Source organism: Mus caroli, chromosome 5 (assembly GCF_900094665.2).
Source record: "Mus caroli chromosome 5, CAROLI_EIJ_v1.1, whole genome shotgun sequence".
NCBI classification, from domain to species: Eukaryota; Metazoa; Chordata; class Mammalia; order Rodentia; family Muridae; genus Mus; species Mus caroli.
Genome location: NC_034574.1, coordinates 15820265 through 15846245, shown reverse-complemented (window position 1 = coordinate 15846245; position 25981 = coordinate 15820265). Strand labels below are relative to the sequence as shown.

The 25981-nt window shown below is 39.5% G+C and overlaps 1 protein-coding gene and 1 pseudogene across 4 annotated transcripts in view; one reads left to right on the top strand and one right to left on the bottom strand.

Moving 5' to 3' along the window:
- The window catches only part of Phtf2 (putative homeodomain transcription factor 2), a 112451-nt gene that overhangs the window by 46486 nt on the left and 39984 nt on the right, over window positions 1-25981 (top strand). For 2 of the 4 annotated variants that reach the window (XM_029477588.1, XM_029477587.1), the window contains exons 3-8: window positions 14144-14200; window positions 14489-14500; window positions 19685-19754; window positions 21378-21536; window positions 23835-24000; window positions 25136-25300. In XM_029477588.1, the coding sequence (XP_029333448.1) occupies window positions 14144-14200; window positions 14489-14500; window positions 19685-19754; window positions 21378-21536; window positions 23835-24000; window positions 25136-25300 (629 nt within the window). The remainder of the gene's footprint in view (window positions 1-14143; window positions 14201-14488; window positions 14501-19684; window positions 19755-21377; window positions 21537-23834; window positions 24001-25135; window positions 25301-25981) is intronic. The other 2 variants (XM_021163161.1, XM_029477589.1) reach the window with 1 other exon arrangement.
- LOC110294735 lies at window positions 20701-21088 on the bottom strand (annotated as a pseudogene).

Here is a 25981-nt window from a genome sequence, read left to right as displayed (position 1 = left end):
GGGGCTGAAGAGATGGCTCAGTGGGTAAGAGCACCAACTGCTCTTCCTGAGGTCCTGAGTTCAATTCCCAGCAACCACATGGTGGCTCACAACCATCTGTAATGGGATCTGATGCCCTCTTTGAGTGTGTCTGAAGACAGCTACAATGTACTCACATACATAAAATAAATACATAAATCTTTCTTTAAAAAAAAGGAAGTGCTGTGGATTTGGCTTGGGGTGAGAACTTTTTCTTTTTGGCATGTCACAGTAAAAAAATATCCGATAGATATCACTTGGCATAAAAATATATGAGGTTTCCATTTTTTCATAAATCCTAATGCTGTCTCTGATTGGGTGTTGGAAGGTATACTGAAGTGAATAGTTAATTTACAGCTTAAATAAGTAAAAATACCTGTCCAGTTCTTGTGTACATGTGATCTTTTCATCTTGCTATATTGATGAATTCCTGTTTAGAGAACATACAGGGCTGGAGGAACTGTAAAGCCAGTTTTACCTGGGAGACGGTAACGGTCAGTGAGTGCTTCTGTGAAGTGAGATCCTATGAATACACCGTTATGTCAGCAGATGCTCCTTTCCCCTCCACCCTGCATGAAATACCTTCCAGGACAGCATATGGTCTTTTATATGGAAAAGTCATAAAACTGGATATGAACTTGTAATTGTGAACACAAAACAATAGCAGTTATTCTTAGGAATCTGATAAAAAACATTTAAAGTGTGCATGTATCTTAGGTATTTACTTAATTTTTTATCTAAACAAGTAGTTTGAAATGTTTTCTGCTATAAACTGCTATTGTTATTAGTTTTAGAGGTGACAACTTGTCAGAAAGTAGCACTTTGTAATGGCAATAGAAAAGAACAAAGTACTCAACATGTTACAACATGAATCAATCTCAGAATATACTAAGACTCTATGCTGTACAATTTTATATCGAATAGGAAACACAAATGAGAGGTAAATATGTAAGTTTATAGGCCAGAAATAACCAGTGGTCTGTGCTAGAGGTAGAAATAAGTAGTGATTCTAAGTGAATATGAGATTTCTTTTTATGGTAATGAAAATATTCTGAATTAGAATGTGGAGATGGTTGTACTTTCAAGTGTACAAACTTACTAAGAGCTCTGGAACTATATACTTTAAATCATATACTTTAAATAAATAAATAAGTATATTTTGTGGCATCTCTCAAAGTCTGTTTTAATTTCTACACAAAATACCTAAGACTGAGCAATGTATAATGAAAAGACGCTTATTGAATGCACAGTTCTATGAAGGCAAGAACACAGCATCAAGCATCACTCATTTCTGGTAAGGATGTCTGGCTAGCTACCTCACAGACTGACTAACGGGCTCGTGGTAGGAGGACGGGGAAGAAAGAGGAGTAATTTAGCAAGACAAGAAGCCAGAGATTCGGGAGCCAGCCTTGCTATTCGTAATACTCTGCTCTCCTGGGGACTGTCTAGAGTCAAGTGAGAACTAAGTTAGTCCCTTTTGAAGGCATTGTGATCTCATTACCACCTACTAGGCCCTATTTCTCAAAGGTTCCAATACTTGGTTACCACACTAGGGACTAAGCTTCCAGCACAGGAAAATTTGAGGTATACATCCAAACTACAACATAAAAGTGGTGTGTTTCATTTAAACAGCTTCATAATAAGTGGTCCTATTTCAGACATTTTTAAAAATAAAACCATATAAGTACTTAGATGAAATAGCTCCATAAAGAGGGCTATATATTCTGGGTTTCCTAGTGAGACATGATTAAAATAGAATAGTTTCCAGGATATTTCCACTCTTACAAGGCTGCCTCCTCTATATATTCACAGAACTGCATGGTTCCACTTCCCCTTTGCTGTACATAAAAGGATATTTTTATTATTTTCCTACTGTCCTAGTAACTTAGATACTTATAGGTTAAGCTTTCCAAGTGACTTGAAATAATTAAGCATTATATCCTATAAATGATACTTTTCTGCAGTTGAGAAAATAAATGTTACCACAGAGAAATTGGCTATGCTATATAAATATTATATATAGTAGTATTTACTTAAAACTACAAAAATAAACATTGCAAATTGAAGTTCAGAAACTTTGCATATAGGAGATACCTCAGTTACATCTGGCCTTGTGTAAAATATCACCTTGTCCAACTGCACAGAAACTGGGTAAAATAGTCCTGCTTGAATTTTTAGATCACAGTGCTGAATTAAAATTATGTGTTCTTATTCCATTACAAATATAGTGGAGGTCTTGGCAAGTGATGGTCAGTTTCGATTATGAATGGAATCCAAACTCTGGCTTGAATGTTTGTGACTCTTGGGCAGCACTACCTCAATCTTCTTGTCAGTTGTGTCTTAGTCTGTAAAGGAAGAATAGGATGAGTGTGGTTTTCATTATGTTTTTTCTTTTGGTGGAGGGGGACAGAAATTCTAGCACATTATCTGGGAGCTTTAATATACATATGTAGTTTTTACTGGGGCATACCAAAGGAAAAAGAATTACGTGGTCACTGTATCAATTATCACACTTGGAAAAGCTATAAAATAAATGTCTTTTTGTTTTTGTGTGAACAATTAGAAATCTATCCAATAGAGAGAGATCCTTCTTGTACTCTGAGTCCTGATAACTCAAATGTCAAAGAGGAATGAAAGCAAAAGGCAACAACCATGGTCTCTTTGGAAACTGATATAACATCGTCTGCTGCAAGGATGGTTGTTAGGATTAAATGTCACTGTGTAAGTAGTTGTCACAGTTTTTAGTGTCTCACTTTAAGTTGAGCCTTGGGTGAAATATTACCATGTCCAACTGCAGAGATTCTGTGACTGTTGTTGACTCAATAACTGCAGCACTTACTGAACACTTAACATGTATGCTCCACGCTGCCTCAAGTATGTCACACATATTTAGTCATCGCAAGAATGCTGTGGAGGGACTTACTGCCCTGTTGGTGATTTTACAATCAGGAAAGTCAGGCTCCAAGAAGCCTAGCAGTGTCCAGTCGTGGGAATACCGAGTCAGTGGAGCTGTAGTATCTGTAACCTACCTGCAAAGTGACTCTGCAACCCAATGTGCACATTTCTACTTTTGATCCACTTGGCTATGTCTGTGAAAAGTGGCAATAAATTTGTCCTTTGTGGTTCATTCCCTATTTGAACTGCTATCAAGAAGTTGTAGATGCTTATAATAAATAGTAACAGTAGTCAGTCTTTATTAAAGTGGTTGGTTTACGTTTTTGCAAATTTTATTCTCATTTCTTACTACTACTGTAGGTATGTGCATGCCATGGAGGACAGCTTTTGTGAGAGGGTGCAGGCCTGCCCTCTGCAGTCAGTTCCAGTGTTGGAGCTCAGGTTAGCAGGCTTGCAGGCCATCTGACCAGCCCAACAGTACTTTTAAATGAAACATACTGTCATTTTTGCTTAGCAGCAGGGCCACTTTCTCAGAATGTGTCTTTTGTTACTGAGTGTTCCTGCAGCTGATGTAGATCATGCACTGTGGTCTCTCCGTGTAGCTGGAGTCATATATGTGAGATGTAGCAGGCTTCTCCTGGTAACCTGATGCACTCTGTTGCAGTAGAGGTGAATCAATACTTAGTAAACATAGTAACACTCTTGTGACTTATCAGGCATTAAGTGCTGTCTAGCCATAGTTGCATGTCCTCTTCTTTTACACAGATGTGGTTTGTGTGGGTCAGTTTTACTACAAACACAAGAGAGATAAGTGCTGTTCTAGGATGGCCCTAAGGTCACCAGGTGACAGGGATGTTGGTCTCAGTATAATGTAGTGCCTCATAGGTGGCTCAGTATGGCTCATAGATGACATATGTGCTTATAATGCAGTACTTTGTTGACCAGCTGTCAGTGGTGCATGGCTGTTGTGTTGACTATTAGAAGTGTTGTGAATTACTGATAAGGTATGTGGATTAATGTTTTAACTATGTACAAAGCTCAGAATTTTCATTAATGTTTATGAATGTTTTTTCTTAACACTAGGTGGGGTAATAAAATTCATGGGTTTTGGAGATTCCCCCCATACATTTGATATTAAAAAAAAATATGAGCAACACTATTTGGTGATAAAATAAAGATGAAGTAAAGTTTGTGTTTGGTCTTTTTCTGTAGTTTACTTAGAGCTAAAGAAAGTCATCTTTTAGTTTTTAAGACCAAACTATATTTTTAAGTAATATATAGCTTTTGAAAGCTATTTTAATAGTTTAAACAATTTTTAAAATAATTTCTACTCTATAATAAATGAAATAACATCAAAAATTTAAACAATCAGTAATTGAGTGGTATTGATTTGGCTTTAAAAACTTTAAGAATCAATATGGTAGATTTGTTAGAACTTACATGTTGAATTTTGACCTCTTGTTGGATAATAAAAATATATTTAAACTAGAATACTGTGGGTCAAAAATGGGGTCCCGCGTCCAGCTTGCCACAGGGCTAGGGGCCACACATGGAGGTGGATGTGGGAACTTTGACTGTGTGCATCCCACAGCCGCTGCCAGGTAGGCACTGGACTGTGAGAAGCTGTGGACACTCCTCTGGGACTGGGGAAGGTGCAGTCTGAGGTCCCTGTGGACCTGCCGGAAGCTGGCTTGGGGGTCCCGGCCCATGCAGAGGTCTAGACCTGCAGGTTCTCACTCTTGGGCACTGCAGATGCCACTGTATGCTGTGGAAGAGCTGAGAACGGAGTAGGGGGCCTGCAGGACTGGCTCTGGCCCGGAGCCGAAGGGAAAAGGGCAGGAGGAAGGCTCCAACAGCTGGTTATCCGGTGGAGAATCCTTAGGCTGGTTGGTGGGTGGCTGGCTGAAGCAAAGGGAGGCCTCCTATGGGAGGTTAGATGCAAGGCTCATTAGGGGAAGACCTGCTCCATTGCTCCTACACACCAGGTCCTGATGAGAAGAGGCAGTCCATGGTTTTAAGGCATTTATTGTAGAAAGAGAGAGGAAGAAGAGTAGAGAAGTAGAGGCAGGCCACGGCCACATGGAGAGAGGGAGAAGGGAAGGCAGAGAGGGGGAGCGAGTGAGCAAGAGAGACAGAGACAGAGAGACAGAGACAGGGACCCTACCTGGCTGTTGCAAGGTAACTGTGGGGAGGAGCATGCCTGGCTGTTGCCAGGTAACTGTAGGAGTGGAGTCCAGACAATACCAGGAGCTTGGGTATTGCCAAAGTGACTGATGGCCACACTCCTCTCTGCGGGGGCAGTGGGAGGCTGTAGCTATAAAAAGGGGCCAGGGACCCAGGGAGCTTGGCTGAATATCTGCCATCCCTAGTAGGCAGAAGCCACCTACTGGATCACAGGGGTTCAAGGCCTGTGCTCGGACCTGAGACCAGGCTATCTGTGCACAGCTCACCGCCCCACAGAGTACTAAATCTTTTATGTTCTCACTAGTAGAGTCTTCACAATTCATGATCCAAAGTTAGTTTAAATAGAAAAGTAGACTTTAAATTATCTTTGCTCACATAACTTCGTAGGAAAACTTATTAATCAGACAGTACTTTAATAAACCCACTGAGAACATACTCAGTGTCCCAGCAAGCTGGAAAGTAAACAGTTCTTGTAAATTATGCAGGGTGGTGTTGGTTTCCATTACCAGCTCTCTTTAAAGTTGGGCCAGGAAACAACACTGCTGTACCCTGCTTCTGCTTCTCCCAGCACATGTGAACTGCCAACTACTGACAGCCTAGACGTCAGACGGAAAGACTGGCCTGGCCACTCTCCACAGCAGTGTACACAAATATTTCTATTGAGCTTGTAATATTTATTTTGTTTCGTTCTGTTAGTCATACTTTTCTTTGACATTTTTTAGGAGGAGACAACCTGCTTGGCTCAACTGGAGTTGGATGTCTGGCCTTGGGTCTTTGTGGGGGAGGGGAATATGCTGGATCAAATAGCATGGACCTGGAGTGTTGGAGTCACTTCTGATTATAGCAGAACTACAGGCCTTTTAGGCTTAGTGATCTCATTTTCCCTAAGTGTACAAGAGATGAGTATGGAATTAACTAGGTACATGCTTTTAAGATTTAATTCATCAAGACCTTATGTATTAACGTTGTTGACTTTTCATTAGATAGTTAATATGAGACTTGAAATGGCTCAATGTAACTTGTGTCACTACCTTGAGAGTGGACAGGCGGGACAGTTATTCATGGCTATTATTGCCTCTCAGGTAGCAACCATTGTTTGTTGTTATGGAGTTAGGAAGGTTTTCTTTGGCTTCCTCAGCCTTGGCCATCTCCCAGTCCCACCTTACATCTGTCTGTCAGGCTCTCTCCCCTCTGCTCCCATCTGGTCCTGTGTGAGCCAGCTGAGTCTTTTCTGCCACAAGAATCTTACCTGGAATACTGGCATTTTCTTGTGCAAATGGCATGTGTTAGTGTGTTGGTTCTTCATCTTTTTTCTGTTTTGAAATGTTCTGTGTGTGCGTGACTATGTCCTTTTGTGGGATTTAAATATTTGACTGTTTTGTTAAAATGGTTCTCCAAAAACCAAAACTCTTAACGTGTTTTCTACCAGAGACTTTATTAATGAGCGTTTGTAGCTGCGTTCCCCACTGTGTGGTTCCTCTCCTCGGTCTTCATGTGAGATTGTATTCAAAACCACTCTGCTTAGTCCTAACCTGACACTTACTGGTTCTTTAGAATATGAGCTATTGTTTTCTCTTGATTTTTCTAAATATTCCATCACAATCAGAAAAGTAATGCATGTCTGTAATAGGAAAATGGAAAATTCAGGAAGTAGAAGAGAGATTGAAATCAATTTCTACTGGGAATGGTGGTGAAATCCCAGAATTGGAGAGGCAGAGGCAGATGGGTCTCTAAGAGTTCTAGCCAAAGAGACCCCAACTCAAAAAAAAACAAACAAAAGTGTGTGTGTGTGTGTGTGTGTGGTTTTCCTAGGGATTGAACCCAAAGTCTCCTGCAAATTAAGCAAGTACTCTACTACCGGGCTGTTCTCCAGGCCTCTAAAACTACAGTTATTTCTTTAATAATTCTCAAGATAGATTTGTGTGCAGTCAGAAGCATTGCCGGCATTGGGACATCAGTACCATGTGTTCGGTCAGTCTCCCTTCTGGCCTTTGCCCACTCTGTGTACTGATACTTCTTTGTCGTAGTCAGGGCTGGTTGCTGCACTCTTCCTTTCGCCCTTTCTCACCTTTACGTGCCCTCCATGCCCTGCTTGAACCTTGACATCTGTGCTGGTTCACCATCAGCTTGTTTTTCCTGCTCAAGCTGACAGCTGACAGCCTTAATACAGAGTCTCCTTTCCTATCCCATGGCTATCCCATGCCTGAGCCCTCCCCTCTGTGTCTGGCAGCCTGCTGTTAGCTCCCATAACCCTGTTTCATCCAATTGCTGTAGCAGTGAATTGTCCGGGAGAAGTAAGGAGGTAGGGTCGGAGGGAGAAAGGAACAGTGTGTATATCATAAGTGTGTAGCAGCAAGCATAGTGTAAGGTATTTGATGGCCTGCCATAAAATACCTACCTTTCTGGTTTCTAAAACTTTTTTTTTTAAAGATTTATTTATTATTATAAATAGGTACACTGTAGCTGACTTCAGACACACCAGAAGATGTCATCAGATCTCATTACAGTGATTGTGAGCCACNATGTGGTTGCTGGGATTTGAACTCAGGACCTTCGGAAGAACAGTCAGTGTTCTTACCTGCTGAGCCATCTCACCAGCGGTTTTTAGACTCTTAAGTTGACTAGAGTCTTCTCTTTCTTTGAACATGTACTTGTTTGTTCTTGGTTTCTTCATGTTACTCTGTTTCTCTAGAGATGATCAAATAGGCAGTGTAACACACAGACACAGTTTGTGCTACTGAGTTCTAGACTTTTTACATTCCCATCTCTTGAATTCGGGTTATAATTTCTGCTTGTCTTTTCCTAACTCTCTCTCTCGTGTGTGTGTGTGTGTGTGTGTGTGTGTGTGTGTGTGTGTGTGTGTGTGTAGTCCCAGTACTCAAGCCACCAATCCCTGTCTTTGTTCTTTTGCATATCAAGGTCTGTTTTACTCACAAAGGTCATGTTATCCCTCACTCATAGTGTTTATTTGTTTTTTGAATTATTTATGCAAATATTTGTTGTAGAAAATTTTTATCCCAACCTGGGGTTTTACCCTGCCTTTGACCATTCAGTTCCTGGATGAAAGACATATACAACTTTTATTTTTACATTAAGCCTTAAACAGCACAAGAGCTGGGCAAATACTTAACCTGCTGTGCTATTAGAATCTACTTTCCTGTCAATAACCCTGAGTTATTAGTATGTTCCATCTGGGCTGCTCTTAACTCCAATTGGCCAGCCCTCAGGGCCATGTTCTCTTGAACTCACCTGACCCATTGTGCCTTCTCCACCATTCGCCTTGTTCTCATTCTCAATGATTTTCTGGCCCCAAGCCAGGGAATCCTAAACTTCACCTATGTCTCTTCTGCCCAGCTATTGGCTGTGGGTATCTTTGTTTGCCAATCAGACATAACTAGGAGGCAAGGTCACATAGAGTCACCTGGATCTATGTTCTGACCCCAGGTCTTGGGGGCCCGCACTTAGCATTACAATACAAAGCAAGACCAAACATCAACAATATTTTTTCTATGGTACTGACTCCTTAGAGCCAAATTCTCTAGTAATTATTTTTTTTCATTATATTAAAGAGTATTCTTCAAAGCTTATTTTTCAAAATTTGAATCAGTGTTTCACCATATCATTAACTGGTTCTTCCTAAGCTGTGCAAACATGGTCATGATTTATGAATAAATTGTTTATATGGCCTATATATATTATTAAATGTTTGACAGTTGTTTTTTTTTTTTTAGTTTTCTTAGCTAAATGTTTCTATGTATCTTATTGAAAAAAACATGTGAATACGTGTGCACGTGTGTGTGTGTGTGCGCGCGCGCGCGTGTGGTTGAATGTGTGTGTTTGTGTGTGTATTATCATATAGTATTCTTAGGGTTAGTACAGGGAAGGGTGTGGTTTTGAATGACTGTGAAAAGACTTTTATTGGTTACAATTAACTTAGGATGAATGGAAGCGTCAGTAGTTAATGAGGTGTTATTATCTAGTGCCTAGAATTTGCCCCCCATCTTTTATTTTGTGTGGGTGTAGGCTTGCATGTAGGTGTGTGTGCGTGTGTATAGGTCAGAGGACAGCTTTAAGGAGTTGGTTCTCTTCTTTCGCTGTGGGTTAGGGAAGTTAAACTCAGGTTGTTAGGCTTGCTTGACAGGTGCCCTTACCTGAGGAATTTGCTGCCCCAAGAAAAAGTCATAGTCTCCATAGCAAAGGATTTCAGGTCTCTAGTCACCCATCTTTATTTTTCTCTAGTAATCCTGGTGATGACTGATGAAAACAACAAACAGTAGTTAAATCATATATGTTTATAGGCTCTAGAGTTCATGTTCATTCCATAGCTTAGAATGACTTTCACAGTTACACTCTATCTGAATCCTTACCTTCTTTCATTACTTTCTATATACTGCAGGGATTATAGTGGGAGATTTAAAAATTACAGGTTATTTGTTTATTTACAGGGGGAGCATATGCACTGCCACATGTTTGTGTGGGTCAGAGAACACATGGCTCTAAGCCCAGCATGTGGGTTACAGGGCTGAACTCAGGTCCTCAACCTTGGCAGCATGTGCTTTTACATACCAAGCCTAAGGGGATACTGCTAATAACTGTTGTAAACTTACCGTTCTGTTTATTATTATTTTTTTAATTTTAAAGAAAAACAGAGTCAACAGAGTTAGGATTTGATTAAAAACAATGATGGAAATGACCACTCATCACAGGTAAGAGGTCCTCAGGCCACACCTCGAGGTCTGACGTCATTATCATTCACAGGGAATGGTGCGGCATGATTAAACCTCTTCCTTTAGTCTTCCTCCAGTCACTGAGTGTCTGGCATACAAGCATTGATTCCCTTGGTAAAGGGAAACAGATATTTTTAGATTTGTCTGTGAGGCAGTAGTTACAAATAAAACACTGTGGAAAACTTTATGGTTTTCAGAGCTTTGGGACCTTGACTTTGGGGTTAAATATTGTTTAAAAGCCAGAATAGCTAGATCTAGTTAATTCTGGGAGATTTATCTGCAGGTCCTAAGTTTAGAGCAAGTGTCGGTTACGTGTTTCCACTGTGTGCTTTACAAACATGATAGCACTTGTGATGCTTTACGGTGCCCACCAGGGCAGCGGGCTTTGGAGCACTGCAGCTTTCTTTTATTGATTCTTTCATTGCTGTTTTAATATTTCATTCTGTTATCCACTGCTTTTGTTCTTACTTTAACTCCCTGCCTTTCCTTTTTATTAAACTTAAAGATAGATCATTATGGCAGCACAAGCTGTAGTTTAGGAACCCAGGAGTTGATTTCAGGTTGTGTGTTAGTAAGCCATCTCTCCAGCCCCTCAAGACATTCTTGAAATTTTTACTTATCTTTGAGATATTCTTTTTTTTTGGGGGGGGGCGGGTTTGAGACAGGGTTTCTCTGTATAGTTCTGGCTGTCCTGGAACTCACTTTGTAGATCAGGCTGGCCTCGAACTCAGAAATCCGCCTGCCTCTGCCTCCCAAGTTCTGGGATTAAAGGCGTGTGCCACCACGCCCAGCGAGATATTCTTTTCATGCATTTAACTGATACATTCTTGCAAACAAAGGCAGACGTGTAATCAACCATCTGATATTCGTCAAGCGGGTCAAGCCTTGGAGGGATTTTACATAGATATAGATAAAACATTTGATATTTATGGGAATTAAAGATTTGTTTCTCAATGTTTCTTACATGATATTCAGAAAAATAGGAGCATAGTAGTAGTATTCAGGGGAAAGTTGCAACAACATATGCAACTTGTAGGAGTTACAGGGTTTGGGGATCAAACTTAAGTCAACAGGCTTGGAAGCACCTGTATCTATTGAGTTTTTAGTGTGTGGTAGTTGAGTAGTTTAGTAGTCTGTTTATTAAAGGAATTGGGTGATAAAAGTTGTAAGTCCAGGCCTCCTTTCACTTAAGTACATTTCTAGACTTTTAGTCTTTCATATCATCTAAGCATCCAGTACAATACACAGTAGACAGCTACCTTTGGTAAGATTGCTGTTGCTGTCTCTTGAGCCTTTTGATATCCTAGCTGCTGATCTAAACGTAGTGACCATAGAAGTAATTTAGCCCTTAAAAGTAGCGTTTCGGTGTGTTTCTGAGAACTACTTTCCTAGAATTCTTGAGTGCTGCCTGTTTACCGTTTCGTGACCCAATCATTCTAACAGATGTGTGTCTGATACCATCGATTAGTTCCGATTGTTCCTGAGGAGCCCGAGCTGATCATTACAGTGAGGTAAATAGAGGCAGTCTTTCTCTGTGCCTTCCCTCCTCTTCCTCTCTGCCTTCTTCACATTATCCCTTTTTATTTTGTTTATATTGTGTGTAGAAAGATACAAAACAAAACCGAGAATCACAGCAGAAGGGAATTGATTCTTGTTAGTTACTACGCAGTGGTAATGTGAAACACCACACTTCCTTTCTTAGATGATTGAGTCATACGGCTGCTGGAGCAGACCTGGGTTTGAGAACTAGGCTCCCACAGTAGTATGTGCAGTGTGGGAAAAAAATACGGTGTCAGTATAAAGCAGCAGGGAAAAGTGCTATTCTTTTCCTGGTGTTAGGGATGGTCACTGTTGCTAGTTCCTGGGTCCTTTGTATCTGTTGCAGTCACTGACAGGGAGCACAGCAGTGTTAGCTGCAGGAGTAGGTTGTGAGTATTCATTTCAATCTTAATGGTTTTGTTCTTATCAATTCCTTATCTCAGTTTCTTTTATATCTGTATTGATTTAAGGATGCTGCTGTGTGCTTGTTTTTCTTGTTATGTTTTTATTAATTTTCACATCTGAATAGGCCAACATAAAAATAAAAATAAGAGCAAAGGGGAAATAAGTTGGATGAGAACGTAGTAGAAATGGAAACTCCAAAAAGGAAATGGATGTCTCTGCACTTCCAGGAGTGCTGATATTCATAGGGGTTGGGATTTCAGACTTGTAGGGATGAGACTATAGATATCTTTGCTGTCATTATGAGGAGTATTGCAAGATAGAGGATTGTAGACCTGTTGTTGGAGGCATGAAGCTGTAGATAAGGATGAAGGATGCGATGTAGAGGGCAGAATGCTTGTATGGTCCCTAGGAGTGAGAAGACAGCAATAGATAAGCTCTGGTTAGATAAACCCAGCCCAGTCTACTGCATTCACATACCTCCAGAACAATGCAAGAGTGTTGATAAGGCTGTCTTAGACGCTAGACAAAATGGTTGGTTACAAATATGAATTGGGATTCCAGAAGCTTTGAGAATGTAAAGGAATGCCTTCCCTCCTTGAAACGCCATCACAACAGTGTTTAGCTGTTTCTTACTGATATTAGCAAAACACAGCCTTATTTCCATTTATATTGTCTGCTCCAAACTGCACACCTTGGAGGACTGAGGGATGCAAAGGGAAACGGTGATGAAGCAGATGAGATTACAGAGTCAAAAATACTAAGTTTTTTCCTAGTTGAAGATGTGCTGTCTGTATAAGATTCCTCTTCTACCCAGGGAATATTGCAGTTGAGTTGTTTTTAGGTTTGTATGACATTAAAACAGTGATATAGTTAATGTCTCCCTGATTTTTGATGGAGAATTGTTGTTGAGCTTGACCATGCCACTTAATTTTTATATAGTAGAAATACAAAAAGAACACCTATCAGGTTTGTTGACTTAGTCAAATCTTCTAGGTGTTTCTGTGTCAGTGGTAAAACAGAAACTGAGAAGCCTGTCAAGTTGTTTTTTATATGTTGTCTTTCAGCTCTGCAAGTTGTTCTTGATCCATGGTCCTAATACTCCATAAGGGAGTGTATTAGAGTGGAAACTGCCTTTGCTCTCTCCCATCAGTCTCTGAATAAAAGAGTCTCCAGTCAACCAGCCCATTTTACGTTTGAGTTTGTATAGGAAAACCCTCCCACCAGCCCTTTCATGTTGCTGTTACAAGAACATCTCAGTGTGAAGTACCTCGGTCTTCAAAAGCCACCCACTTTATAAAGCCACTGCTTTATATAGAGCCTGGGGCTAGTGCTGGTACTCTCCTACCTTATGCTGAGTAGAGGAGACATTTGCATAGATATTGGCCTTACTTTCTCTGATTTTAGTGTTGTAGCAAAGGTATTTCTGTGTCTATGTACTTGAATTGCTTTGAAATAAAACAATGTTCTTTAAAAGAGAACATAGGCATTCTTTCACATATGAAAACAGCATTGGGAAAACAATAATTTATATTACTATGTAACTCTCTAGTAGTTTGGGTTATTGTCTCACCAAAATAGTTGATGTGTTGGAATGGTTGGTTGTACTAGTATCTGTATGAATGTTTTGACTGCATCTGTGACCAGTTTAGTGTTTTGTTTTGTTTGGGTACAGGGAATTAAGTGGAAACTAAAGACAATAAGATTTAAATAAGTAACTGAGTAAGAACACCAAAGAATGACTGGTCATCCTGCCTTGGTCTAAGCTGAGTTCAGACAACTTCCCAGTTCAATAGGGATAGACAAGGACCTGTATTTTGCTTCTTGTTTCTTCCTCTGTCTTTTTACCTATTTCCTCAGTTTGCTGACTTAAACTGGTGTGGTAGCTCACATCTGTAATCTCACGGCTGAGGACGCTGTGCTAGGAGGTTGCCGTGAGTGTGAGTCCAGTCAGAGTACAGAGTGAGATCTGTCTGAAAAAGAAAACAACTTTGTGATCTGAATGTTACGGATTTGTCATTTGGGAGATTTTTTGTTTCTTCTTGACTGTAGTAGCACTGTGGTAATTTTATTATTTAAACTGAAGAACTCTTTAGGGCATGGTTTTAATCTGACTATCATCTTAGGTTTTTTTAACCTCACCCTCATATTTCAGATCCAGTAATACTACTGTGAACCTGGAAGTTTTCTAACAAGCTGCAAGGATGGTGCTAATACTGCTCATTCTGTAGGCAGCTCATTGAGAGCCACTGCAGCTCAGCACTGACCTCTGACATCCATGGCAGAGCCACATCTGTGTGTGTGTAAGAAGCACTGAGGAGCTCTGAAGACCTGGTGCCAGCAATGCTCATTTAACACAGTATTGTCTTTCTTCATAGATTGGAGCCTATGATCAACAAATATGGGAAAAGTCTGTTGAACAAAGAGAAATCAAGGTAACAACTTTGTTTTGTTTATTTTGAAGTTTTCTAAATTGTTCCGTCACTTTGCCATTCCATTTGTGTTTACTATATTAGTTAATATTATTTTATCTGACATTTTAAGAGATAAACCTATGATTGAAATCATAGTCCTGTCTTTTACTTCGTTTTACTCTGTAGCACCTTCCCTTCTTTTTACTTCCTTTCTAATGATCATGTTTTTTGCCAGCTTTCCCCTTTCACTTGTCACTTGTACTTCTAGTTTGCTTTTCCTCTCTCTGATGCTGTCATTGCTCTGTACAGTTTATTAAACTGGTAAGTGTTTCAGGATGTTCGCCACCCGAGTGATACTGCAAGCGCTGCTGTGCTTATTAGGAATCTGCTTTTTGATGCTACTAACGGAGTGACTTGGGTGCAGAAAGAGTTGCTGAACTTAAAGGGGATCTAGGAAACTAGAATATTAACTCAAATGCTTTTCTGGTAGGCACTTTTCCTCTGGACCGTGTGATTACTGGTCTTATTCTGATAGGATACTCTCCTAGGCTCTTGCTAGCATGAAAACAGTTTTAGAACTAAATTTGTTGTTTCTCAGCATTCTTTGAAAATAAATTGTATATTTTTTCATTTGCTTAGATACTAATCAGTATGTTCTTGCATGAGCTAAATGTAATTTGGGCCTAGAGAATGTTACTTGCTATTTTCTATAGAAATATTAGATTAGTTACTTAAAAAATCTGCTCAAAAGATTTCTCACTGTTCAGACTGCATCATCTATAAAAGCGGAAATAATTCTTTGATATTTAATAATTTTAATCTTTAAAGTTTTTTAAATAATACATTCATTTAGCAAAGTTCTAACATTTTACAATAAGACTAAAGGTCACTAGGTCAGAAAGACAAAGCTATAGTTTCTAAGTCCGGTATGTTATTACAGATAAGATAAAAATCACTGAAGAGATGGGCCTATGTTCAGTCTCTAAAGGTTAATGCAGAAGGAAAATGTATGAGGAGATTAGGAAAGATTTCATACACAAAACAGCTTGAGAGAGGGTTTGACACATTCTGGACAGTCAAATAGGGAAGACATACCAGACAGATGAAGGGCATATGAAAATATCCAGGAAGGAAGGGAGGGCGAGGGCACTGAGGAAGGAACCCTTGAGAATGTGATTTGGTAACTGGATTGAGGAAGAAGATGAAGGCGATGAGCAATAAAGCAGGAAAGGAAACTGTAAGTCAGCATGTGAAGGCTGTGAGGCGTGACCCAAACCATAAGCATAGCTTTGTAACAGCCGGGAAGACACGGAAGGACTTTAAACAGAAAATTAAAATTACATTTTTATAAATTCCTTAAGGCAGTGATAGGTATGATAGGAAATATTGGAACATAGATTTAAAATTGTTTTGGAAATAGCCAGGCAGATCTTAGGAGTCCTAGGTATGTAACCTTTGTGTGTGTATAGGTATGGGTATGGGTATGCTGTTGTACATATTAGGTATTACGTATCTATTAATCAGGCATTTTACATATTATATAGATAGAATCTGTATGTAAGTAGACTTTCATTGAATGATGAAAGAAAATGGCCAAAACCATAACATTGAAAAATACCAGTATTTAATGAATATGAGAAGAAAGAAGGAATAATAGGAATTCCATTAGCAAACAGTCTGATGATGTGTCAAGAAGAGCTAAAAGTGAAGGTGCCTGAGAGATGGCTTAGCGTTTAGCAGACCTGGCTGCTCTTCCAAAGCGCTCAGATTTGCTTCTATAGTTCCAAGGAGTTGGAACCTTCTGGCTTCCAAGGGCATTGCAAGAACACAGTGCATATATGTGTGCATACAAAAACACCCAAGCATACAAAATCAAAATCAATATTCAAAACAAAACAGAGAAGAGGAGGAGGAGAAGAAAGAGAAAGTAGAGAAAAATAACTAGAATAGGCAAATGAATAAGAAATTACAGAGCTGCAGATTCTCAACCAAAAATAATAAATAAATAAATAAAAACAGTGCTGAGAAGGTTGTGAGAAAATAGAACCCCATTGCCCACTATAACTATAACAATGTAAATTGATATAGCCAGTATAGAAAATTCAAAGTGAAACTACCCTCTTACCCAGCAACTATCCATGGATATGAATCTGGAGGAAGTAAAGTCAGTCTATCAAGGGATCCAAGTCTACATTCTCATTACTGTACTAGTCAGGATAGCTAGGAAAGGGAAATCTAAGTCTTCAGCAATTAGTGATGGCTCACCTATGTAGTGGAATATGAATTCAGTTGGAGTTAGTTTTAGTTTCTGTTGCTGTGATGAGACACAAGGCAACTTTAAAAAGGAATCATTTCATTGAGGGCTTTTTTTTTTACAGTTTTCGAGGGTTAGTCCATGATCATAGTGACAGGGACATGGCAAAAACGGGCGGGGGGAGATGGCGGGGAGAAGCATGGTGTGCTGTAACTGTAGCTGAGAGCTTATATCCTCCTCTGATGGCAGCAGTCAGAGACAGAGAGGGAGACTGGGCCTAGCTTGAGCTTTTGAAACCTCAGAGCCCACCATATGAGACACATCCTCCAACAAGGCCACACCCATTCCAACAAGTCATATCTCCTAATTTCCCCCAAACAGTCCCATTGATGGCAAGCCATACATAAAGATAAATGAGCCTATGGGGGCTGTTCTCATTCAGACTAGAGAGCCGCAGAACAACAAGAACTGCACAGGTTCATCACACGTGAACCTTAAACGATGTTTACCTGGAGGTTGAAAGTCGGTGGTGGATCTTAGGCTGGTAGGGAGAGAAGCAAAATACATTGACGTTCAAGTACGTTGCTGCACAATTACTTGACTATCAATAACAGCAATGTACTGTATATTTTAATTCTAGATGAAAGGATTTGAATATTCTCACCATAAATAAGTGACAAGACTATTTCCCATGATCTAAACATTGTGCTCTGCATACAGATGCCTCATAATTATATACAGTTTAAAGCCTCAAATGTTTATGAAGTCACTTATAGAGGAATATAAGGGTCTGGAATTAAACTAGTGTTGGTGTCCTTGATAGAATATGAAGGTGATGGTATTTCTACACACAAGAAGTCTGTGTCTCAGCTGTTTAAGAGTACTACTGACTGCTCTACCAGAGGTCCTGAGTTCAATTCCCAGGAACCACATGTGGCTCACGACCATCTGTAATGGGGTCCGGTGCACTCTTCTAGTGTGTCTGAAGACAGCTGCAGTGTACTCATAAATAAATCTTAAAATAAAAAAAAGGTCTAGATCACTGAGCAGAATAAGTTGTCATTTAAAATGGCCTTAATGAGTTTTTATGTCGTTATCCATGTACTAGGAGCCAATAAAAACTTGGACCTTAGAGAACTTCCTGCTACCAGGGCTGTGGCATTATAGGGATAGATTGTCAGTTTCATACAAAAGCCTGCCTCTGATCCTTGAGGATTAAGTTACACGTGTACTCCTGTGTACTTTTTCATCTGTTCCTGAGTGAGTGCTCAATTCTGCCTGCTCTCCTCCCTCTGCCTCTCCCATGCCAGGCAGGCACTCCTACTAAGGAGAGCCCACATCCTGGACTGACTGTTATTTTCTCATTAAAGGCTCACAGTTATTGTTAGTATGCAAACTATGCTTGTTTATATAAATGTATAAACCAAAGAAAATTAAAAGTTTAATACAAATCAGTGTAAACTTTCCGTTTATAATGTCCACTTAATTAGAATCATGTTTCATGGAATACTCATACCTTGGTGATGGTATCTCTTGCTTTTGTGACTAAAATTAATTCTTTGGTGAAAGTTTTTGCCTAAAAAATGCTTTAAATATTCTCATAGGCTGCCTTCAAGTAGATTTTACTTATTTGCTTGTTTGTTTATTTTTATTTTTGAGATGTGGTCTCACTGTGTATCCCTGGCTGCCCTATAACTCACTACATAGACCAGGATAGCCTCAAACTCAGAAATCCACCTGCCTTACCTGTCAAGTTTTGGGATTAAAAGTGTGCCCTCACACATAGTCTCAAGGTGACTTTTATTGAAATGGCCATTGTAGGGTGCCTCTATAGTGTAGTTAGTGCAAAGTCAAATCATGAGAGGACACCAGGAGATGCATCTTCCACCTATAAGAAGAAAATAGCTTACTGTTCCCCTTACAAGGAGATTGCGTTTTTAAAATGACACTGAAAATAAACCTCTATGTATACAGCAGGAAATGATGCTACAGATTGACAGGCTATTATCAAGTTGATAAAGAAATAATTATAAAAGAAGTAAATAAAAATCTGTAACCTCAAATATTTTTATACTAATAAAGATAAAAATCCCTTTATAAGTTTTGTACAAATTAAAGTGGTTCTTTATTATTAAAATTGTATTCAAATGTCCAGCTTTAGAAAGTGTTGAAAATATGTATAATTTCTCAACTGCTCTGTACTAACTTTAAGTGAAAATGAAGTATGGCTACAGTTTTTTATTATTATTATTATTATTAGTCTTACTTTCTAGATAGTCATCATGAAAATGGAATGTGAATACTGAGCCAGTACTTCTAGTGGGTCTTCTGGGCCTTTGGTCACTACACTGTTAACTAGCTAGTCAGCACATACTGTTACGTATGCTTCTCCTAAAGATACCACTGATTTACTGACCATGGTGTCTCCTGTAGTTCTAGCACCAGAATTGCCGAGCACAGGGGTCAAGAATTCAGGGTCAGCCTTGGTTATGTAGTGAATCAAGACTAACCTGGTCCAGTTCTTAACTTAGGGATAATTTATTTTCCCATAGTTTTGTTCTCCCCACTAAGTTTTACCTTGTACTCTTCAGTGATAGCAGAAATTTAGTGCTAATTAAAATCCACTAATCTCAATTTTAAATTAATTCAATTTACGGTAACTGTTTTCACAACCCCTGTTCCTGATCATAGTATCTTAAGTTCTGAGGTGATGAGATGACATTACAGTATGGTCAGCAGTTGGCACTCAAGAGATGTCTGTCCTCTTGGGGGTTCTACTAGTATCACCCTATGTGCTAGCATCTGCAGAGAAGTTTGCATCCCTGTCTTTTCCTCAGCAGCACCTCCAGCATCATCTGCGTGCCTCTGGGCCCAGTGTGCCTCCCTTAGCCTCACTACTTCCTTACTGCTCTAAGCCTGCAGTCTCCCACATCATCTAGGGCCTAGGCTGTATGCTCATATTGCTTGGTGTATGACGTTTTTGATGTGAAAGTTTACTATCCATAATAAATAGGTTTTGCATGTTACACATATCTCTAAACATTTCTTTTGGAAAATAATAAAGTTTATTGGAATGCTGTAATGTGTTCCATTTGTAACAAATCTTTAATGTATCTTTTTGGCTAATAGGTTACTTCAGGATTTTCTTTTAAATTGAAACCCTTATATAAGTTGGTTACCTCTTTGCTATTTTGTTTGGATTTAAACAAAATATATTTAGAATTCTAATACTGCTTTTTACTATATTGTAGGGCTTAAGGAATAAACCAAAGAAAACAGCACATGTGAAGCCAGACCTCATCGATGTTGATCTTGTGAGAGGTAAGTCCTGGATAAGTAACTGCAGGTAACAGTGGTCCTGAGGAGACAGGTCAGAATAGTGTAGACATGGAGCTGTGCATGCGGACAGGAATAGCATACATGAGAGAACACAAACACCAACCTGGTTTTCCTTCCTTGAAATATAATTTCAAGCACCAAGGAATAGTGTAAAAGAATAGCAGTTCCTGTTTGCACAGCAAACTGTTAAGCCTTAATATTAAATTTAAATTGTAGCTGGTGTTGAGGCAGATAGCTATGACCCTAGCACTCAACAAACAAACAAGTGAGTGAGTGAATGAATGAATGAATGAATGAAACAATGAAAAAAAAAAAACCCAGGGTCACATTTGGTAACCCTGAGTGATGTAGATCACGCTGGGTTTAAAGTCACCAAGAGTCACCCAGCTCTGCCTCTTGAGTGCTGTAAAGATTCGTGTACATGAGGAGGCTGGAGGGTGACCTCTGGTGTCTTCCTGGACCATTACTTGCTGAGGTAGTGTCTCTTCCTTAGCCTGAGCAGTCATTCTCAACCTTTCTAATGCAGTCTGCCACCCTTTAATACAGTTCCTCAGGTTATAGTGATCCCCCAACCATAAGTTATTTTTGTTGCTCCCTCATACCTGTACTTTTCCTACTACACAGTGTAGCTGCTGTGTAATTTCATGACCCCAAAGGGGTAGAGAACTGCTGGCCTAGACTTGCTGATGTGGTTCATTTGCCCCCAGGCATTCCCTTGTCTGGTTTCAGAGGGATGGGATTATAGACTGGCCACTCGCTCCCGATCTTTTCTGTGGATATCAGGCATCTGAACTCCAGTCCAGGCTTTACTAAGTGGGCACAACCCCCCTTACTAATTATAATTCCTAATGAATTAAGTCCTGGGTTTTGTTTTTTGGTGTTTTTTTTTTTTAAGGCAGTCCTGCAACTTTATTTGACATTGAGCAGGTTAGTTCTCATTCACATTGACCGTCTGTAGATTTTTGAATGTGCTAACAGGCAATAATGTTTAGAGTGTGTAGAGTGTGTAGAGCTTGTTTGAGGAATCCTCGTTCTCGTTACGTTTTCTGGACAAACGTACTTGGATGAGATGGAACATTCCTTATTCCCTTGACCCAGATGGTTTTATTGACCCTGATATCAATACGCACATCTGGTGTCCCCATTTCCTTCATGGCAAACTTCCAAATTTCTGTGAGTGCCTGAGGAGCATGCTTCTTGAAGCCCACTCCATGGACACACTTGTGAATGTTGATGGTGTATTCTCGGGTCACCACCTCGTTGATGGCAGAACGGCCCTCCTTCTTCCTCTCACCACCCTTCTTTGCGGGAGCCATTTTGCCGGGCCAAGTAGGAAAGGCATAAGTCCTGTTTTAATGAAAGATGTGGAAGAAATCCTGTTACTTCCACTGATAATTTTTTCAAAGTATATTTTAAGTATATTAAGTATATCTGAATGAGTAAGATTGCTTTTGAAAATGACCACTATCCATACTAGATATTTTTTTAGCCATAGAAAAGTAAAATTGTATGCCATTTCTTGTTTCTCAAACATGGAATTTATTTCTGTAGGAAATTAAAGCTTAGTAAGTGGAGTCTGCCATTATATTTTATTTTTTTCCTCAGGGTCTGCATTTGCTAAGGCAAAGCCTGAAAGTCCTTGGACTTCTCTGACTAGAAAAGGGATTGTTCGAGTTGTCTTTTTCCCTTTTTTCTTCCGCTGGTGGTTACAAGTAACATCGAGAGTCATCTTCTCCTGGCTTCTTGTTCTCTATCTTCTCCAAGGTATAATGAAGTAATGGAAAGTTAACTTTGAGGATGTTGTATTTTAATGATTATTAAGGCTTTGTTCTAAACATGTACTGTTACTGTGCATGAAGTAGCTATTGCTATGTTACAAACAAACTACTTAGATATTAAAAATGTGTGAGCTGGCGGTGGTGGCACACGCCTTTAATCCCAGCATTTGGGAGGTAGAGGCAGGTGGATTTCTGAGTTCGAGGCCAGCTTGGTCTACAAAGTGAGTAGGACAGCCAGGGCTACACAGAGAAACCCTGTCTCGGGAAAACAAAAACAAAAGAAAAGTGTGAAGGCAGTTGGATTCCGGGGCAGTATGACAGCGTGGCAGAGGGAGAAGACTAATGACCCAGAGTTGTTTGTTTCTGACCCCACATGTACTCTGTGTTAGGTGAAGAGGAGAAGGAGGAGGGAAGAGAGAGAAGCAGGATTTTAGTTAGATTAAAAACTACTGCATCTACCACACATAGATACCCACTTGTCTTCCTTGTGTAGCGTATGCTGACCTTGAACTACAGATTTAGCTTCCTGAGTTGAGATTATCACTGGAGGGCATCATGCCTGGTACATCCTTTTATATATTTATTATTAATACCACTCTGCAAGTTAATTTTTTCTGCATAAAGTATGGCTTATTTTCTGTCTTTACCACTATGATTTGATCCATGCTTATTTTCTGTTAAAGCTTTGTTTATACCAGCCATTCTCTTAAGTGCTTCTTCAGATTCCTACAGTAACCCAGCAGAGAGAAAGACTGTTATTGCTTCTACCTGTGTGGACATGGCACTTGAGGTTCTCTGACCTTACCTCTCCCATAAACATGTAGTCACCAAGGCACATAGCTAAGCCCTCTGACTCGATAGCCACAGACAGAGCTGTCTTGCATCCCCTGCGTTCTATTTCAGTCTGTTAACATGCATTGTCTACAGTTCTGAAATTTCATCAAGCACTATCTAGGTCTTACGGTTTTTAAAAATTATTAATTTTCTGTTTATGAATGCTTTGCTTGCATGCATGTGCATCACATACATGGCTGCCTGGTTCTCCAGAGGTCAGAAGAGGGCGTTGCATCCTCTAGACCTGGAGTTACGATGGCTGTAAGTGTTCACGTGGGTGCTAGGACTTGAGCCTTCAGTTTGATTAAAGCAGATCTGCTGGATTATGAGTGCAGCTCATATTCTAGGAAGGGTGAGGATTACCATGAGTTCAGGACAGCCTGGGCTTGGTCTCAATAATAACAAAAAGGAAAGGGGGTGATTTTTTTTTTAACTCATATAAATGTTAAAACAAAACAAAACAGAAATTCATGCCTAGAGTTACCAATATTGTGGTAAACTATGATTACATTTGTGCCAAGGTAGAAGAAATACACCTATTGAGGACAAACTCGTGAAGGTTTTATGTCCAGCAAGTTTAGGAAATGTAGGCAGGGAGAAGCTCTCTCTCTTCTGTATACTGTACTGATTAACATTGATGAGTGCTCAGAGAGTTTCCTGGGAAATATGGACAGGCAGATTTGTGTTCAGAATGTTAAATGATGGGGTGGAGACGTTGCTTGGGTGGTGGGAGGCCAGCATGTGTAGAGCCCTGGGTGCACTGGGGAAGCAGAGGCAGGGGATGTGGAAGTTCAAGGTCATCATTGTCTCCTTAGTTCCTGGCAGGGCTGAGATACATGCGGTCCTGTCTGTCCTGGGCTGCAAAAGCTTGAGTAGCCTCACTGAGCACTTTCTACAAGGCTTCCTGACCATGTGTAACAGAATGAATGTTCTTGAAATTAGTATGTGCACTTCCACATTTCTTCTTGTGACCTAACAAAAAATAACCTTAGATTTGAATTCATACACTCTTCATTACAAAGCTGAGTGTGTATATTTTAGTGTTGTGTTATCTTGTTCCAACAATATATTATTAAATACTATGGTTAGGCAGTGGCCAATAATAAGAGTCGAAAGAGCTTATTTGGAGTAATAATGGTGGTGGTGGTGGTGGTGGTGGTGGTGGTGGTGGTGGTGGTGTGTGTGTGTGAGACAGTATCTCAATGTGTTTTCCTGGTCTACCTGGAAATCACCATGTAGACCAGCCTGTCCTTGAACTCGGATTAGCCTGCCTATGGTTTCCTGAGTGGTGGGAGTAAAGTGGTGGGTGCCATCATGCCTGGCACCATGGATAAACACTTAAGTTTAGGAAAAGAATTTAGTAAGACGTATCATAAGAACAATTTTTCCAGTTTTGAATAAGTGACTACAGAGCTATAATAAAATGTATTTTTTTTCTCTCCATTTGTAGTTGCTGCAATAGTATTATTCTGTTCCGCTCCTAGCCCACATAGCATACCTCTAACTGAAGTGATTGGGCCAATATGGCTGATGCTGCTTTTGGGAACCGTGCATTGCCAGATTGTTTCAACAAGAACACCCAAGCCTCCCCTAGGCACAGGCGGTAAACGAAGAAGGTACTGCTTGTCAGACAGTGTAGATACCTGTTATTTGCATATGGGATTTTCTACATTTTACTTTTATTATTTTATTTGTGTGAGTGTGTCTGCCCATGTGTGCAGGTGCCCACAGAGACCAGGAAAGCATCAGGTGCCTGGAGGTGGAGTTGCAGGTAGTTGTGAACTGCTGGATATGGGTGCTGGGAACTGAACTTAGGTCCATTTCTAGAGCAGCAAGTGCTTCCTTCTAACCACTGAGCCATCTCCACAGCCCTGGGGATTGTTCTTAAGTGCTCATAGAGTATTATGTTATGTTATGTTATAAAGTAGCTCTTTCCAATAAACCTGGAAACTCCAGAACCAGTCACCAGGTGATGAGTTTTCTGTATCCGTTTATGGCTCACTTCAGTGCCACATGTCTGTGGGGTTTGTTCTTGCTATAGTAATTTTTATTTGTTTTTCTTTAAGTTCATTTCTAATTAGCAGTACCGATACAGGAAATAGGTGTTAGGTGGAATAAACTAAGTTTATTATAAACTTAGAAAAATCCTGTGTTTCTAAGATTCTTTGGCAAAAGTAGAGCCAAGAGAAAAAAGGCTGTTTATTAAATGTTATTCGAAGCTGTTTAATAATAATGCTTGTTAATGAGTAAACATTAGCAAGTCTCACTGGCTCCTCATTACAATACACTTCTGTTTTAAGATGCTTTGGAACAATATTTCTTTTGAATATTATTGCTAAGACATTGTGGTATTTATAGTTTGGGATTTAAGTCTACCTCGGTTTTGAAAGGTAATACGAACATTAGGTAAATAACTTTGCTTATTTAGGTTATAATTCTCTCCAATCTTGCTTCTACAGAGAAGTAATGTTCACATAGGGAAGGAATGGTTTTATAAGTATCTTGCCAGTATGATCCATATAATCGTGTGTACATTGACTGCCAGTGTGTGTCTGAGCAAGGAACAATATCCTTGTACTTGTTCAAACTGAACTTGGATATGCACCATAGTGCATGCTTCACATTCTGTCTAGTACATTTGAACTTCATTGTTTATTAGTAAGCTCCTGTATTCTATCATTTTTTTTGAATGTGCTTGAAAAGTTGTTAAAACTTTAAACTACTTTCCACTCTTAATGTTTTCTGATTAAGGAAATTAAGAAAAGCAGCCCATTTGGAAGTCCACAGGGAAGGAGACGGTTCTAGCACCACAGATAACACACAAGAGGGAGCAGTGCAGAGCCATGGTGCAGGCGCCCCTTACAGTGTTGGCACTGTCTTCAGAGACCTTTGGCATGCTGCTTTCTTCTTATCAGGGTTGGTATTTACTCGAAACCTTATGTGACATAAAGATGCTCTGTTCCTTTTCTGATATTTGTCTACATGATGAAATTAATGACTTTAAATATGACAGCCTCATTAGACGTTTTATTTCGATGATCAGAGTGTTAGAGCTTAAGGAGAAAAAGCATGAAGTTTATTTGGGGTTATATGTAAATACATTTATCTTCATGGGAATGAGTATATAGTAGCAAAGTAGTGAAGATTTCTCAAGGTTTTAAAATTTTTTTTCTAGTATTATTTTACTCTGTTAATTTACTAATTAATTGTTTTTATCAGTATTGTAGGCCAGAATTTGCTTTAATACAGCTTGTCACTTGTATTGCCTTGTCTTTTACATCTACCTCAGTTTTCTAAAGTTATTTGAGATCAGCGCTGTGGTGAGTTAAGTGAATATACTATGTGCTACAGACAAGTTCTTATTTGTTATTGGGGCTGTATTGTTTGTACAGTTAGGAGAGGATATTTACATCCGATCAAACTTAGCTCAGTATTATAGTATTAATACTTAGCTCAGTTAAGACTTATGATACTGGTTTAAATAATCAAGAAAGATACTGCAAATAACTTCTTTTTTTAAAAAGTAACTCATCTATCACTTTGCAGACAATGTCACTAGCTTTTGCTACTTCCCAAGTTCTTCATCCATCGATTTGT